Below are 13,914 nucleotides of genomic sequence, written 5' to 3' on the forward strand. Positions count from 1 at the left end.
CCTCAAGCTCCGCGTCTCTCCAGCCTAAGAAGCCCGTTTTTGTAGCTCTTCTCCAGCGCTCAATCCAGCGTTGACCACCCGCGTCTGATTCACATTGGTCAGACTTGCCTCACCTCTCGTGCACTCCCAGACAAACAGCCTTGCCAAGTCGACGAGCTGTCCGGATAATGAATCCGTCACATCCGCTACTGAGGTTTCAACCGTCGCCGTGGGTGCACTTGCTTCTGCCGACGTCCGTCTTCGTCGTCGCCGCCGCGAGAGAAGTCTGATTTCGCCATGTCGAATATGCTGTGCAATTCAGATTCTCCTTGGTGCGCATGTCTACAGTTCCAGACTTGAACGCGGTTGTTATCATCACGGCCCTAATTCTTAGCTGTTGTGGCTCAATCCAAGCTTCTGGGGGAGGGTCTGGATCGTGTCGCTCTTCGAGGCCATGTCCTGATGTCGCGGACTCTACGAGCGCTGCCGCTCCGAGCGGGACTGCTCCGGCTTCGACGTCCAGACGATCATCAGCTTGAGCGGCCGCGGTGACTGAAACAAGGTTGTGTTGATGTTGTAGACCATCTTGCGCGTAATGGCTGCACTTTCCTCGCGACCGAGACCGTGTCCCGACAGCACCAAGCAGCCGCTCCTTCCTGAAGATGGCCGGCGACTACTTCTGCTGTCGTCTTCGTCGCCTTGTCATCCTCGTACCATATCTCCCAGCCTGCAATTTTGGATATATCCAGTATGACCGACTGCCTCTATCGCAATAGAAACGGGGCGGATGGATTTGCTATGGTTGCTGCGAGGCATGCCATGACCTCTTCTGAAGTTGGATCCGAGAACTACGGAGCTCTACCATCCTCGTACCGCCGCGTCCGGAAGTCGAAATCTCTTGTGGTGTTACCCAGCGGCAACCTTCGACTGCGACTTCAACGGTCCCTCCCTTTCCTGCGACGCCAGAGCGCGACCACGTTCTACAATGGCGCAGACGGGGCGTGGGGGAGACACGACGAAGCAGTGCAGATTGCTCGAGCGCAGTTTCTAGATGGCTCTGGTTGTCAACCCCGGCAAGAGACAGAACAGCAAACGCCTCGGAAGGTGAAGAGGAAGGCGCAGCACAAATTCAGAAAGACTGTTCGGGCCAGCGGGTTCCGCGAGACTGATCAGCCCGCAGAAACCGCAGTCCCAAGATCCTTCTCGCTGGGCTTTCGCGATCGAGTTCGCAAAGTCCTGGGGAAATCGCTGAGCAAAAAGGATAACCTGCCTCCACAGCAACTGGAGGGCCGGCGGAACCACTTCTCTGAGTTTGACAAGGAATCTACGCTTGTCAGCGGATTCGACGCATACCAAATCATCGACGATGAGCTCACGCCGCGTCAGAGCGGATGTTCCCAGCCTATCCTCGAACATGATCCGCTCGAAGACTTCGACAAGGTGCCGTACACTGTACATTCAGCTGCAAGTCGTGAAAGCCTTCATTCCAACGCACGATCTCGAATCACGAGCTGGACCAACTCTAGCATAACAGGCTCCATCGGTCTGCGGTCTGGTCCTATAGAGCGCAATCGGCTATCAATCATCAAAGAAGATGGTGGTCCGCACCAACCTTCGTCATCTGCCGGAAAACATATTGGCGGGGTGGAGGTTTTTCATGAGCCATTGCAGTCAGTCACGAACGACGGCCGGACGTTACCGGCTGTGGATAGTCAACGAATCTATTCAGCATTGATCAAACGAATCAACCAGGAAGAAGCCGAAGTCGAGAGAACGAGAATTGCTCTGGAAGCCATCAACCAAGGGCGCAAGGAGATGAACCATGAAGTCTCGGACTTGAAAGCCACCATCAGAGCTGTTCAGAGCGATTCTTCGCTGTCCACAATGACCGGGAACAATCCGAACCGGCGAACCAGCAGCCATTCTGGCTCGTGGCACCAATCTATTGGTAGGGGGAGGACGGATGAGCAACATAGGGAGATTGCTGATAAGCGACGAGAGCGGCTGACGGAACAGGAGTCACAGTCGACCTTCTTCCCCTTCTCGAGTGAAAAGAATCCGAACACTCCAAGTCCTTTCAAGAGGTTCCTGAACGAGAGGCGTCGTCGCAGCCGAAGCGGCAGCAGTCGTGGCGATCAGGCAGATCTGGACAGCAACAGCGTTATCGTCAATCGTCAATCGAGCAATTCCGTGATGAACCGCCCTCAATTCGGTCTGAGCAGTGCCAGCATCTATTCACGGACAACAAATGGCGGATCTAATGAACAATACCACCGGCCATTCGACAGCTCGGAAGAACTGCGTATAGCTGGACCCACAGAGTCCGAACAGGCAGGCACGGCAACCATTTTGGCAACAACGTTTACTTCTTCCATGAACAGCCGATGGAATCCTTGGTCGGAGACTCTGAATCGCCGCGAGCAAACAACAGCTAGCAATTCAAGTTCGCACACGCGAGGAAGAGCTCAGATCAACTCGGAAGAGGAGGACAACAGATGTGACGAAGAGGGGGCCTCCGGGACATTCGCGAAGTCAGCAGATCGCCATATCCCGGTGCGTCGATATCTAGGAAGTTTCGGTGATGTCCCAGGAGCCAGCACCCCGAAAGTGCGGAGCGGCACTGCTTCCGGTAGGCCTCACACCGATCTGCTCAAAAGGGTCAGCGCCGACGCCTTAAGTAGCATTTCCAACAAAGCCGAGGATGGCAGCAAGGGAAGTGGAAGTCTGCGAAAACTGAGTCCCGGAAACCTCACCAAGCTCTTCAAAGAGAAGAGGAGCCAGAGACCAGTTAGACCTCAAAGCGCCGGCAAAGAAAACAGTCCGACGGTTCAAGCAGACTCTCCGCCAGTCAGCACACCGGGAAGACTGCATCTCCAGTTCCGCAATGGGACCACAAACGGCCGATTACGCAAGAAGGTTAGTGATGGCGGATTTCATTCTCGAAATCTGTATTCAACCCCCCATGGTTCTATCTCAACCACGCCCAGCCGTTCACATGAAAGTCCCAGCGAGAATGCCAAGGACCTCTTAAAGGCCCGACTAAGCCGGCCGTTTAATATGGATGTCCCCCCCCACAATCGTCCATTTGACAGTATGTATTTGGGCAAGAGAACACCTGGCCACCCAGACACGTTTGGGAGCAGCCGGTTGAGCGTGGCACCTCGAACGATGTTAGACGGGGGCGGCCTGGATATGCCGACTGATCTAGACGGCGTGGCTGAAGGGGAGACGGCGTTACCGTCCCGATCATACTCGGTGGGGAAAAGTGCAGCTAAAGTGTTGGGTCTCCTAGGCAGCAAGAGAATGGTCAGCAGCTTTCTGAGAAGCCGAAGAGGAGAAAGAAGTACAAGTGCAGGTGAACATAGTTTGGGCGAGGGAAGCCCGGCATTCATCTAGACTATGCACATAGAGTAGTAGTTGGCTCCAGACAGACCAGCATTGTTTAGAGGCTGCCAGGGGCGTTTTGGGTCAGCCCAGTCTTCAGTGATTCCAGCATGATAGGATACAATATTGAATCGAGCTTGAGAAGCTGCCAACATCAGGAATGGCGGGTGAAAGAAGGCCTTGTATCTTTGGCAAATGCTGCGATATTAGATTTGGCAAGAAACCGTTTCGTGGAAGGCTACAGGGACAGCACCATAGCGCCACAGCACGTGATGTGGTGCGGAAGTTCAGCCTTTTCTGGCCTCAACATGGCTGAACTCCTCCAACTCGTCGTCTTCAACCAACCACCCTTTGTTTACCTCTGTTGTCGTCCCTTTGGGCCACGTTATTCTCGCGCCCTGGGCCCATTATCGAGTCTTGTGCAGTCAAACACGCTTTATCGCCAGCTTTGGTCCAGCTGTGAACCCACCTGGTCACTGTACCATCAACTACCCTCTTGTTTGATCCCCACCCTTGTTTTGTTTTGTAATTGGAAGCCTCCTACCGCGCCCTCGGTACAGTCTCCACCTGTTCGAACGGCTTAACGGTTCCGATCTCTTCAGGAACGTCATGAAAGAGTTCGCTGACAGCTTCTCTCCCCCCTGCGAGAGCACGCATTCGACAACGATTCCCTCTAACCAATCCTACCAACCCAACAAGCTACATTTCTACCATCTCTTCTCAAGTCATTGTGACTCCTTGGCTATCCTCGTCTGTTTAAGCTTACCTTTATTGTGTTTGTGAACTTGGGCTTTGCATTCGGACCCAGCAAGAAGATGGAGTCAGTTAGTGGAGCCCGTTCGCCACCAAAACATTCCCTTGCCCTCGAGGAGGGGCCTTTCCAATGGGTACCAGCTACAATGGAGATGAACTTCGCCGCGTACATCTCCTTGGTGGACTCCTTTGAAGATGAACGCCACTCAGCCGTCGTTGGTCATCTGGAAAGATCGCTCATGTACAAACTTGGATCAGGTTGGCTCCACAGCGACAAAGATTAGCCCACCTCCATTGGAAAGAGAAAGTATACAGTTTGAAGGTTTACACTGTCCCCGTCTGCTGAACCACTGGTACATTCAATGTGTTATGACCCTCAATATCCATGCGGTTATGGAGGTTGCTCGAGGCAGTCGTTTAAAAACCTCTCCGCATCCCACCTTGCTCAGCTTCTCTCTTTTCTTCTCTCCAGGTAGGAACCCAAGTGCATTAGTACAGGAAAGCTTACAGATTTACAGATTTCATCATGGCAAAGGAGTTCGTCTCTAAGCCATCTTCTTCTTCTTCCGGCAGTTTCGACCTCAGGAGGTCGCTGAGGACTGCCAGGGCTCGTCCTTGGTTGGTCAACAGCGTCCTTCGTGGAAGGTCAACGGCCGCTGGTGTCAAGGATATTGAGGTCGCCCCCTCATTGTCTGCGACCACCACTGTGACAATTGTCTCGGACTCTCCGCCAACCGCTACTGTCGGGTGTGAACCAGAGAAGCAATCGTCAGACAACACGACCGCCGAGGCAAAGGCTGCGACTTCTGTCAAAGCCCAAGCCAACGCAAAGGCCATGGGATCTAAGATTCCCGTACCGGTTACACCGGTCCTTCATAGCCCGTTGTCTCGGCTTTGTGGATCTATCTCACTTGACAAGGAAGGCGATCTGGGAAAGGACAAGCCAACCGCTACGCCTCCTACCGTCACAAAGGAGGCAGCCTCGGCGTCGCGGATCCCGGTTCGCATCAAGGTTTTGCCTTCTGAGCCCCGGCCTGCTCTAGAGCAGGAACGACCTAGCAAGCCCCTTGTTGCTCATGCCAAGATCGCCGTCGACAAAGAGGCCGGCAATTTCAAAAAGAGAGGGACTGTGGGTGGTGGCTTCCACCCCCTTGTTCGACGACCAGAAGCGATGTCGATCCAGAATTGCATCAACCCGGAGCCAATCAGGAGCCATCGAGCTGACCTCCTGGTCAAATCGATCCTGAAGCACCGTCTTGATCTCTCTGAGGAGACAGAGCGGACTGCACCGACTTCTGCCGGCCATGGAGTGACATCCGCTGCCCCGGATCAGAAGAAGACTGTGACATTTGCCCCGACGTTGAGAATCACGCCGGCCCGTTGTTGGCCAAAGCACATCGTCCCTGAGTGGCGTTGTCGTGAGTGTGATAGCTGTGGGCATTTGTCGTGGTGTCGCGAACTTGTGGGTGCGAAGCTAGGGCTGCAGGCTACTGAAGTCTGGCTGAAGGATCAGCAGATCCGAGGTCATGACTACTTGAAGCATTCAGGAGGCTTTCTCAGCAAGCAAGGTTCTCATCCTCCCACGGAACTATGGAGTTTTTGAGACTTGAGTGGCCTCCAAGAGTGTTGTGAACTTGACGTGAGCATCTTACTGGCTTGGAAATCTCAGATTTCATATACCCGTCTGTTCATTTCACACCGGCTTCAGACATTGGTTCTGTCCGCCCCCGTTGACTCTGAAGGTTGTGTGGGCTCTGAGGGATTTCATGCAATGGCTGCAGATGGTTTGATTTGTTCGGTGGGGCTGACACTGATTGATGATACTGTCTGTTCAGTCGCGGAGGTTTTCCAGGACGCTGGAAGCTTCTCGCCTTTGGTTGCTTGGTGTTTGTTCAGTTGCTGAGGAATGCGCAGGAGCAGGTATGTGACGATCTCGTTGGCAATCGAGCACACTTGCTATTATAACAGTCGTTGCCCCCTCAAAAAAAAAAATTGGGAATTGGGGACGCTCATGAACCAGCAAAAAAACTTGGAAAATCAGAAAATCATACTCAAATTAGATAGCTTTTCTCCCCTTGTCACACTACACTCTGTGCTCAATTTTGATTGTTGCTCAACGAGGCTTTGACAGCCACATGGAGGATTACAGCAAATGAGAATCACAGATGGCCATTCAATCGAAGGGTTCAGACAGAGCGTTCTTGCTGAAACAGGGTTCTGAATACCTCGGATGGTTCTTGGTGGTACATTTTTTTTTTACACACTGCTCAGATGATTTCTCCATATCATCTTGGGCGTCCCCTTTTTTGTTGCTCTGGGATAGACAGATTTGATGGTGGCGGGGTGTTAGGTTGATGTGTCGTGGTGAGAAGAGATCCAAGGGAATGCTGTCATTTGAGAAGGGCCAATGGAAAGATGGTTCGACAACCGGCGGGATTGCCCTCTCTCTCCCTCTCTCGCTCTCTCTCTGTGTGTGTGGGCGGGTAGGGGGGGATGACTGTCTACGGCCAAAGGGAGTCCAAAGTTTGGCGAATAGCAAGATGGGTGTATATGGGGAGTACGGCAGCAGCAACGTGGCGCATTCCATTGCCAGGAACAGGAACATGCACGCAGCATGAAAAGGGGGGCAGTTAAATTCAAAGAGGGACTCAGCTAAAAGTTGAAAGGTTGAGACAGGCGGAAGCCAATTGTGCACGATGCAATGTATCTAAGGGTGTATATAGTTGCGGAGGGACCGCCAAGGGACAACTGTGTACCATAATCTGTATCAATCTCGCATATCGATCTATGTACACGGCGAGACGGCATTCGTTTTCTCTTACCTCCCTCCGGGCTGGGCCTGGGAACGAAACGAAAGCTTGAATCGATCAATCTATCTTGCCTAGGTATTCTGCTCTGCTCTGCTTTTCTTCCTTTTTTGCTTTTCTTTACCTTGCTTTGCTTTGCTTTGCTTCCCTCCACGGCCCTACAAGTGTAGGCGCACACAGCTTCATAGTCAGGCACCATTAGATATATTGCTCAATGGCCTAACAGTTCAGCAGCCACCAGCTCAACAGCTCAACAGCTCAGCAGCTCAATCGAGCTCGTAAATGGTATGAGAAGAAAAAAAAAAGGGCTAAAACGACGGTACGAGACTCGTACACACGGTAAATAAGGGATGCCTCGTTCCCTCTTTTGTGCCCAGCGCCCAATGCCTACATCTGACCTTCGTCCCTGCCAGTTTCTTTGGCTTCCTTCTCACTGTTATACCCTATGTTGTTTCCATCCTCCCCGTGATTCACTCCCGGCCTGAAAAGTGATAAGAATCCCTACCGTGCCATTTCACCCTCCAGCATATCCGCATAAATCTCCAACGCACTCCCAATCATGTCCACGATTGCCCAGCTCGTGTTCCCCTTGAATGTCTTACTCCATACCCTTACCACCGCCACGCTCAATTGCCGCATCTTCTGCGTGTCCTCTAACAACGCCCTCGACTCATTCAACACAGTATGGTCATTTGCATCTCCGTTCAATGGCACAGTCATTTCTGTTTCATCGAGGAGAGAACGGACCCAGAGGAGAAGTTTCCTTTCGTGCTCTGTGACGGGCGCGCCGCCCGAGATTTTCAGATTGGAGAGGACGTAGAGCCATTTGCTGAGGAGGAAGGCGCATTCCAGACTACACAGCGAATGTTGAATGGACCAGAAGAAGGTCTGTGTCCGTGCGACAAAGTCAATTCCCAACCGCACGGGGATGGAGAGTGCGTGAGCAGAGTGCAAGAGGGCGGGCGTCAGTCGAGGGTCCCGGCGGATGTCAGGCGTGTTGAGTAGAGATGTGGCAATCTGTGTGGCGTCGCGAGTCTCGAGGTGGCGGAGTGGGCCCATGTCGACATGTAGACGAATATATGCAAGTCCCAAGAGAGCGGTCGACGTAAACGCGACTGGTCCATTGGGATTCTGAGGATCTAGACTCGACTCAGGCGCGCGTTTCCAACCCGCTTTCCAGGACGAGAGGCCGCGGTCGAGGACGGTAATGTCTTCGATGCGCAGACTTGATCCCGCCACGCCGGGCCAAGCCAGCGAGAGCTGTCGTGCAAAGAAGATTTGCTGGATCAGTGCGTGGACGAGGATGTAGTTGCCTAGCGGGGAGATCGGAGTGGCTGTGGCTTGATTCTGTTTCGTGAACAATCGAGAGCACGCGGTTTGAAAGGGCATTTGTGGTGCTGCGTTCGCTTGTCGCAGCTTCTTCCATTGTTCGGCGCTGGTGGCTTTCCACTCGTTGGCAGGGTCGGGTAAGTTGAGCTTGATTTCCGAGTTGAGAATGAGTGGGGGGATATTCCAGGTGATTGAATGCAGATTGAAGAAGCAATAGACGATCAGTTTCGTCCGCTTTTCGCCCTCAATCTTGATCCAGTCCTCCCAAGTCAGCTCCTCTGGTGACTGCATAATCTCGGGACTGGTGAGGCCGGCCTCCCGCACAAGCCGTGCTAGAATGCTTTGGAACGCCAAAGCCTCACGGAGCAACTCGGTGTGCCTCTCCCACGTGGCAAAGGCTGTCAGCAGTAGGAGCGCCTGTATCGAGTCCATCTGCTCTTTGTTGTCTGCAGGAGGTGCGTCTTCGGGGGAAATCTGTTGGAACGGGCTGCTTGAATGGCTCTGGTTTGTGAATCCTCCTCCCGGAGACTGAGCCATCGACCCTGTTCGAGGTCTGTTCCACAAGTGGGTCGTCGAGGACTCGTCGCGGCGTCTTATCTGTTCCATCACAACAGCTTTTGCCGCATAGAATAATTCTATTCCTCGGCTATTCTCAAATCGATACTGCGCTCCCACGGCGGCTAGTGCCAGGACAAGCTCAGGAGCACTGCCTGCGACTTGTAGCGTCGGTACGTGAATGAACGGAAGATGTTCGTGGAAGCCATTGACATAACCAGCCAAATACCTTGAGAGCGAATGTCTAGATGGAGGAATAAACCCTTTGGGCATGACATTATCGAATGCGGCAAGTTTGGAGGCAAATATGGATCGGTCTGAATCGGAGACGTCCCAGGTTGTCCTGACCACTTTGGCCTCGGCTTCTTCGACCGTACTTCGTGGAGGTTCTGGCCGAGTGAAGTCAGAATCTCTAGATTCTGGTTGAAGGGACGGCAGTCTTGATCCAAATCGTGAAAATGTACTTGTCTCTTCTTGAGAAACACCAAGTTTGCTATCGGTGGAATGCTCACCGTTCAATTGAGGCCTTGATATGTTCAAGTGATCGCCTCTCAACTCGACGGGTGAGTTGTAAGTATCAACCTGATCGTTGCCAAACATATTCGCGTACCATTCGGATGAAAGGCCGACACTATCAAGGAAGACGGTGAAGTCTTGCATTGGATCACCGAGGTCAGGAGGTTCGAACATAGGGGTCGGCTGGCCGTAGCCTTCGGTCAGCATTCTAGGCTGGTATTGCCCTTCTGTCACTGCCGGCATTATCTGTTGCAATGGCTCATGGAGCTGTTCTTGCGTAACTTGCGGCAAACCGGACATGTAGTGGTCCTGGCCACTAGACGCGACGTGGCTGGCGGCGTGAGAGAGCAGATTCAAGTCGTAACCCCAGGACGGATCGAGCGATGGCGCGTTGATCACGGATGACTGGTGCGTAGACATTCCATCGACCGAACTGATGCCGTTGGTAGGTTGCATGAGCTGCGGATCCAGCATATCCATCATCCCTCTCCCTTCGTGCGCAGCAGGAGGTGACAGCAAGGCCTGATTCTGCTGTGGCGCGGTGTCCATTGGTTCGGAATGATTCGAAGATCCATATTGTGCCAGCGCGCGGGCTGCGGCCTCCTTTGCCGCGATGGCATTTTGGATATGGTGCTTGTGTGACTTCCGTGTGGTATGCTGCTCTTCCTCGTCTGGATGGACGAGTCTCTCGTGACGCACCAGCAGGTCGCTCCGCGCAAATGTCTTGGAGCAAATCTCGCAGACGAAGGGTTTCTCTTTGGTATGGGTACGGATGTGCCGCTGAAGGTGTTCCTAGTTGCGACAAATTTTTCTCATCAGTCGTCTGCGGTCGCCGGGCCATCGATCTCAATGCGAACTAGGAATGGAAGACCAGAGGCTGGATGACTTACTAGCCGAGCAAAGAGTCGCTGGCAGTGCGGGCAGGGCAGCGTCTTGGTCTTGTTGCCCGACTGCTTTCTTTTGACTCTGCCACCGCCGCCAGTTGACTGCGTTGTGTCCATAGCTTCTTGAAGCCTCGTGTCTTCCTGGCTTTGATGCTAGGTGTGGAGATGGAGCCCCTCATGGAGAGAGAGGGGAAGATGAAGTCGGCTGGGAGACGAACTTGGTGGAAAGCGGAGAAGCGACTCGAGCTGCCAGCCACCGTGGGAGCCTTGGAAGAGATTCGACCGCAAATGCCGAGGATGGGCTTGTGGGATACGGCGCGACAGTCCAGATATGGGTTAGTGTGGGCGGAAAATTGATATTATCCGGAGGCCGTCTTGGCATTTATCGGCTCTTGCTCCGTGTATCACCGACCGTCCTCGGTGCTATATATGTACTACGAGGAACGTCCCTTTTTATTATCTGCTTGCAAAGCCTCGTGTGTCATCCATTCTGCTCTTGGTTTGCTTTGTCTTGATCATCGTAGGAAAAATCACCAATGGCCACATCAGCTTTGAACGCTATCTTCATCTCCGTCATGTCTCATCTTACAGCACGATGACAATCATATGTCACGGTTTGAGGGTTACCCTCCACAAGAGAAACGTACCATTGGATAAGCTGGTCAGATGAATTGTGGTTGCATCTCTCGTAAGAACTGAATGCATGCATAAGTATTAAATTGATCAGCGTATGAGTTCACACGCCTCTTGAATTGACCTCCTCCTCCTCAAGCCATTGACGATTGGAGCGACATCAATGTGTCCAGCCCACGTCAAATACAGCTGATTGCTGCCAGAGCTTCGTGACCAATCGATACTTCGTTCAAGGTATTTGTTGGCCGTTGTTCAATGCGTCGTTATTCGTTGCCGTCTTCAAGGCAGTAGGATGCGGCGGACGTCCATTCGCTAGGATGCTTCGCAGCTCGCGCATTTCGTCACGCCCGTTTCACCGTTGCTGCCTTCGCCTCCCTTAGTATGTGCGCCCCTGACGTCTCCAGCCGCCGAGTCGATCCTAGGTCTCTTTATGATGCCATTGCCGATCCAAGGTATCCTGTAGCGCGGGAAAGGGGCTGGTCCAAAGGTGCTATCTCGTCAAGGTTCTCGCATGCAGGTGTGACCTGTCTCGAGTTCACGTCACTGTTGGGTGAAGTTGGAGATGCGCAATTGACAATCTCTCCCAGATAGTCTAGAGGGCTGTACGTCCATCCGCATCTGTTTTGGTTCAGGCTGCAAATCAGGCTTGGGAAATCGTTGGAAATATAGTCTGGCTTCAGGAGTGCATTGAGAGCATAGATCTTATCGGGAATGGTCTCCAAGGACATGCAACCGGTAGTGGAGAATGCTCGAATCCAGTGCCGGTTGTGTTTGAACCAGTGATCAATGATGGGACAGTCGAAGCTAACATCGGCACGCCGAACGACTTCTGGAGCAGAAGGATCAGAGACTGCAAAGGGGGCCACAGGTGACAATAGCAAAGCACAAAAGAGGAGTATGAGGTAAAACACCATCTTGAGATGCCCGAGAAGTGTTAGAGAAGCGCACTGAACGAGGCAAAAGACTGGCTGGCAGCTACCAGATTCACCAAAACATCTCGCGTTGAACGTGGGCGACGTGGTTTCACTGTTTTGAATGAAGGACGGGAAGGAGAAGAACTGGTGAAAAAGGGCTCGGGGATGGGAGATATGCGGATGGACGGTAGGTAGGAGCGTGGGAAAGGGGAGGCGAGAGGAGAGAGGCGTGCCTTGGTTCCCCGGTTGCAGCCTCAACATACCAACATCCTTCTACCATCCCCGGTACCCCTACCTGTCAATTTGGAAGCAAAACTCCATTGCTTCTCGCTTTAGGCCGCTTTGGGTTGTGCTCTTCCTGATACACACAGATGTCTAGATTTTCTATTTCTGAGGGGATTTAGAAGAAGCGATTTCCAACTTCCGCTAGTGGTAGGGTTTGCCTGCTCCCCCATTTCACCCAATGAATTTTCAATCACCCTCCATTTGTCGACAATCTGCGTATATGGCGCCCTTGGGAGGCTGCTCGATTAATTTTCAGAATTCTCCTGCTGTGACAGTCGTCCTATCATCTCCTTTATCGGCACACAGCATGCAGGCTTGGATCCATAAGGCATCCAGGCAACAGCAATTTTCCCCGGCCATGCCTAGCTTGGTTGGTGTTCAATCCTGCCACAACTCACGAGAGCACAAAGGCTGGGCCAGCCTGTTGTAATATACCTCTGTGTTCCGTTTACTTGGCGAGGTACCGTCTCTCGGTTCAACTATCTCGGAAGTACGCGATACCGTTGTGCTTGTATGAGGACCAAGATCCCAATGCCACGACGACCGCACAAAAAGTCTCGAAGTGGCTGTGCCGACTGCAAAAGGCGACACATCAAGGTCAGTAAAAGATGCCGGAGGTTCCAGCAGGAAGTCGTGGTGAGGTTGACTCACTGAAACTCTTGCAACAGTGTGATGAACATCGCCCTCGGTGTGTCAACTGCCAGACCGCTGGATTGAATTGCATTTTTGCTTCAGGCATATCCTCATCAACGCCCACTGCCACAGAGACGGAGACTGTGGTTGCCAGTGCGTCTGAGACCTCAACGCCAGACCAGCGGCCTCAAGGTCTCGATCAGTCCAATGTGGTGCCGGCCTTTACTCCCTCGGGATTGTTTGATCCAAATCTCAATATGCAGCATCTCGAACTCTTCCATCACTTCCTCCTTGCCACCTACAGAACATTTAGTACCGATGATTCTGTTCGGCATATATGGAAAGAATCAGTGGTCCGCATGGCCTTCTCGTTTCCTTTCCTCATGCACGAGCTTCTTGCAATCTCAGCTCTACATCTCGCCTACTGTAAGCCGGAGCACTCTACATGGTACCACACCATGGCTACAGAGCTGCAAACTCTGGCCCTCAATAAGTTTAACAGCGTAGAGAGGGATATCAACGCCTCGAACTGCGCTGCTATTCTCATTTTTACAATGCTTCTAGCGGTTCACATCCTCGCCGATCCTTCTCGCACCGAGGGCCTTAATTCGCACCAGTATCTGGACCACGTTATCGGCTGTGTCATGCTGATGCGCAATGTCCCAAAATTGATCATCCAAGACTGGTATGAATATATGAAAGAGACCGAGCTCAAACCAATGTTCAATGTCCAACAGCCTCCAAAACCTTACCAAGTCCCTCAGCCGTGCCTGGATTTGTCGAAGCTGACCGCCAACCCGGACCTGGGGGACCAAGCTAGGGACGCATATGAGTCGGCGATTGAGCGATTGCAGTGGGTGTTTGCGATTTCCAATGTGCCCGAAGAAAGACATACAACCATCCGCTGGCTACTAGCCTGGCCTGTACAGCTCAAAACCCCCTATCTGGAAAGACTCAATCAGCGAAGACCTGAAGCTCTGATAATCCTCGCATACTTTGCGGCCTTGATGAGATTTTACCGGGATTGCTGGGCAGTAGGGGATTCTGGTCACTTTCTGATCAAAGCCATATCTTCACACCTCGGTCCTCACTGGTCGGAATGGATGGAGTGGCCAATGTCATTGGTTACAGCCTGGAATGATGGAGGCTAGATTCCACATTGCATCTAACATACTGCCGATCCTCTGTACGCGGTACGCTGTTATTTGGGTAGGAATGCTCCAGTTTGGTCTATACCTCTGT

The 13,914-nt window shown here is 52.5% G+C and overlaps 5 protein-coding genes across 5 annotated transcripts; 3 read left to right on the plus strand and 2 right to left on the minus strand.

Moving 5' to 3' along the window:
• Positions 1-777: 777 nt before the first annotated feature.
• On the plus strand, positions 778-3,375 carry A1O5_04456 (uncharacterized protein; the record flags this gene model as incomplete). Its single annotated transcript, XM_007745062.1, has 1 exon — positions 778-3,375. The coding sequence occupies one exon, from the start codon at positions 778-780 to the stop codon at positions 3,373-3,375; it is 2,598 nt and encodes an 865-aa protein (XP_007743252.1).
• A 1,267-nt stretch (positions 3,376-4,642) lies between these two features.
• Positions 4,643-5,719, plus strand: A1O5_04457 (uncharacterized protein; the record flags this gene model as incomplete). Its single annotated transcript, XM_007745063.1, has 1 exon — positions 4,643-5,719. The coding sequence occupies one exon, from the start codon at positions 4,643-4,645 to the stop codon at positions 5,717-5,719; it is 1,077 nt and encodes a 358-aa protein (XP_007743253.1).
• Positions 5,720-7,424: 1,705 nt separating this feature from the next.
• Positions 7,425-10,324, minus strand: A1O5_04458 (uncharacterized protein; the record flags this gene model as incomplete). Its single annotated transcript, XM_007745064.1, has 2 exons — positions 7,425-10,115; positions 10,214-10,324. 2 exons carry the CDS (start codon positions 10,322-10,324, stop codon positions 7,425-7,427), a joined length of 2,802 nt encoding a protein of 933 aa, XP_007743254.1.
• A 944-nt stretch (positions 10,325-11,268) lies between these two features.
• On the minus strand, positions 11,269-11,754 carry A1O5_04459 (uncharacterized protein; the record flags this gene model as incomplete). Its single annotated transcript, XM_007745065.1, has 1 exon — positions 11,269-11,754. The coding sequence occupies one exon, from the start codon at positions 11,752-11,754 to the stop codon at positions 11,269-11,271; it is 486 nt and encodes a 161-aa protein (XP_007743255.1).
• An 893-nt stretch (positions 11,755-12,647) lies between these two features.
• A1O5_04460 (uncharacterized protein) lies at positions 12,648-13,823 on the plus strand (the record flags this gene model as incomplete). The annotated part of the gene is made up of 1 exon (XM_007745066.1): positions 12,648-13,823. The coding sequence occupies one exon, from the start codon at positions 12,648-12,650 to the stop codon at positions 13,821-13,823; it is 1,176 nt and encodes a 391-aa protein (XP_007743256.1).
• Between the last annotated feature and the right edge of the window lie 91 nt (positions 13,824-13,914).

This window comes from Cladophialophora psammophila (genome assembly GCF_000585535.1).
Source record: "Cladophialophora psammophila CBS 110553 chromosome Unknown aczJe-supercont1.6, whole genome shotgun sequence".
NCBI classification, from domain to species: Eukaryota; Fungi; Ascomycota; class Eurotiomycetes; order Chaetothyriales; family Herpotrichiellaceae; genus Cladophialophora; species Cladophialophora psammophila.